The 3,529-nt window shown below is 29.5% G+C and overlaps 1 protein-coding gene across 1 annotated transcript in view; it reads left to right on the top strand.

The window, feature by feature from the left end:
* Window positions 1-3,529, top strand: part of LOC111639898 (dynein beta chain, ciliary-like) — a gene marked incomplete at its 3' end in the record, with an annotated part of 67,815 nt that overhangs the window by 40,901 nt on the left and 23,385 nt on the right. Inside the window, exon 13 of the mRNA XM_023385848.1 lies at window positions 198-590. Within this exon, the coding sequence (XP_023241616.1) occupies window positions 198-590 (393 nt within the window). The remainder of the gene's footprint in view (window positions 1-197; window positions 591-3,529) is intronic.

The following is a 3,529-nucleotide window of genomic DNA, read 5'->3' as shown; positions in this document are numbered from 1 at the left end:
TATATTAATTTTCTTTTTGTAAGAATTTTTATTTGCTTTATAATTTTATTTTTATATTGTTTCATAGAAACAACTATTTTTATATTAGCTATTTCTATGAAACAGTACTAAAATGAAGATAATTGTTATGCTAAATTATGTTCAAATAATTTAATATAATTTATAAGTTAACTTAATAAAACATTTATTTCCTACAGGTTGCAAAACATCTAACCAAACTCTTTGATTCATTATCCAAATTGAAATTTTCATCAGATAATGAGAATACAGATAAAATGCAGAAATCAGCAGTAGGAATGTACAGCAAAGATGGAGAATATGTGCCATTTTCTGACTCTTGTGATTGTGATGGAGTTGTTGAAGTATGGCTAAATCATTTATTAGATCATATGAGAGCTACTGTTCGTTTTTACTTAACAGAAGCAGTTTCAACGTATGAAGATAGACCAAGAGAAAGTTGGATATTTAATTATCCTGCTCAAGTGGCTCTTACTGCAAATCAGATTTGGTGGGCAACAGAAGTAAATTTAGCTTTTGCCAAATTAGAAGAAGGTTATGAAAATGCATTAAAAGAATATAATAAAAAACAAGTATGTTATTAAGAAATGATGAATTTTTTAAAAATAAATTTATTACATTATACAGAATATGCTATGATGAGAAACATTTTCATAGATCTTGTTATCAATAGTTTTCATATGATTCATGATTCTTACTTTACATTATGCAGATTTTGTAATTAGGTCAATTTTGTGCTATTTACCAGTTATTATAATAAAGTTGATAATAAATACACTATTGAAATTGCAAATTAGTTTGATACTTTATATTCAATAATACTGACTCAATATATTAGTTTCAAATGAATTTTGTCATTTTTCTTCTGTTGACAAAATAATTTAAACAATCAAAGAACAATACATTTATCATAAAACCTAATTGTTTTTTTCTTATATATTATTGATATTGTCATACATATTTGTGATTTGTTAGAGAACTTTGTCTCCTCTAAAGGAATTTTAATTAGATGATGATAAATTGTATCGTTTTTAAATTATTTATTTCCATTTCAGTTATTGCTTGACTTTGCTGATTTTGCTTATAACAGTTACATGTTGAAAACAACACAACTATTACATTAAAATTAAGAATTTCAATAAATACCATTCTGCTTCACTGCTATAGGCATCAGTGTTGTTGAGGTTGGCAACATAGACTGTTACTCTTGTCTTTATCTTATAAGAATGTCTAAAGCTGATTTTGTTTGTTCTATGTCATCTCATTTGCTCTATCCATTTGATAAACATTACAATTGCCAAAGTTGACATTGTCATTGCATGGATGCATTTCTTTACATTTGATTATTTTGATTATAGGAAATTAAAAAATTATTTTCTCTCAATATTAATTACATTGTATATTTTATAACTGTCAAAATTGTCATAACTGCAAAACGAAATTGAGTAAAATGAGCAAATAGTTTTGTAATTTCAATTTTTAAAATAGAATATTTTTCTAATTTTTACTTGATTGGAGATAACATACAGAAATTAAGTTTTTATGTTTTTTATATTTTCTGTGTATGTTTCAGAACTATTTATTATAGCCTGCAGCTTAAAATCTACAAACTGATAAATTGATAAATGTACAATAAAATATTAAAATGAATTATTCAATTTTCACATTCAGAATTATTACTAAACTATGAAACATACTTTCAAATGCATTCTGCAAAATGACAGTTTTATGTGATTAATTTTGCTGCACTCTTTCAGTTAAATTCTTATGTGATAAGTCTTAAATTTATCAAACTGGTGATTTAAGAAATACAATGATTGATAGGAAAAGACACTTCAAATACATACTTTTAAATATTTTTACTTTTACTATGAGACAATTATAAGATTATCAGCACAAAACCTTTCTCACTAATTTCTAGCCTTATTAACTGGAGTACAAAGTACTCCAGTTNTCCTTATCCTTTGATCATTTTTCTGCATTATCTTCATATCCATGCTCTACCTTTTGCAAAAAATGTGTTATTTTAGATTGCTTGCTTTTAGTTAAAAGATCATTATAAATTTCCTTGTATGGTGCTAAGCACTTATGAAGAATAAAGCAAGTATGGAATAAGGGAAAAGTCTGGCAACACAAAAGCAGAAGCGTCGAGATCTGGCAACACTGAAACAAATTTCGAAAAGGACCACGTGTATGGACAGAAGGTGGGAAAAGAAAATTTACATACTTAAGTACTAATAGTTTACGAAAATTATGCAGGAAAATCTGATAGTACATATGCGCTCGAATGAAAAATGTCAAATGAGGTATCATTCACACTTAAAAGCTTTATCATATTTATCAAACTGTTGTACAGGGATTTCCTTAATTTCAAATTAGATAAAGTTAGCTTTTAATAGTTTTTATTACTGTACACTTCATATTTACAATTCTCAAACCGTGCTAGAGTGAATCCGTGCTATAGAAGTGCTGTGTTATACGGGAATTACCTGTACTTGTAATAAGAAATCTAGCTGAAAAGAAGTTAACATTCTTGCTCCTAAATTTCTGAATGCCCTCTAATGGAATGTTCTGTTTAAAAACAAGTAAGTTCAGTACTGCCTTACAGTAAAGCCATGTGACCTCCAAAATCTCATCACTAATCACTTCTTGCCTTGTCCCTTAGAAATGAAGATGTACAGTACTGTACATGTGATCTACACTGTTTGTTCATATATTATATTTTATGATATATTTTTAATATGTGATTGTTTCTCATATTATTGTCTCTGTCACCATGTGTCCTGCGAAATTAGAAATTATATACTGTAAGATTAAAGATGGATTCTTATAATTACCCTTAGAATAGTGGTCCCTGTTCAGACTGCTGCTCTTGTGTATATATATATATGACTGCTGCAATGGACCCAGTCTATGACAGCAGAAACAGTTTCAAAACATCACTGATCTTCTGGCACATCATACCATAGGAACAATATAATCATGACTAAACTGTTCTCCAGGCAAGCACAAAACCTAATTTTTCCCATCCAACTGGTAAAGTGTATAGTGTGGTGAGCACGTGGTGATGGATGAATTCTCACAAAGAGACAGGAATATAAAACAATAAGACGTGCTTTATTTTACTGTATGAACATATATACAGGAAAGGTTCGTTGATTCCGACCTCCTTGTTCCTCACTTTAATTAAACAAAAGGGAACAAACAACACCGACTTTTAATCTACGGCGGAGCTAAACTCTTCTTTCGCGTAACAAAGGAGACACTTAATCACTAACTTAAAACTACTTATAACTAAAAGAGGAAAGGAAGGACAGGAATTAGAATAGAATGGGAGAATAAAATGGAAATTCCTAGTAAGGAACGGGTACCCGAATGGTTGACTGAGGTGGTGGCCACAAGATGATTTCGTCTTGGAATTCTTTTCTTCTATGGGGACGGAGCACATGCGAGGACCCAAAATTCGTTCTTAAATCTCGGCTTTTCCAAAGTTCTTTTTCTCTTCCAATGC

The sequence above is a fragment of the Centruroides sculpturatus genome, unplaced genomic scaffold (genome assembly GCF_000671375.1).
Source record: "Centruroides sculpturatus isolate CEXI.00-Female unplaced genomic scaffold, Cexi_2.0 scaffold1195, whole genome shotgun sequence".
In the NCBI taxonomy this organism is placed as follows: Eukaryota; Metazoa; Arthropoda; class Arachnida; order Scorpiones; family Buthidae; genus Centruroides; species Centruroides sculpturatus.
The sequence above is the reverse complement of the archived record's forward strand: the minus strand, read 5'-3'. Positions and strand labels throughout refer to the sequence as shown.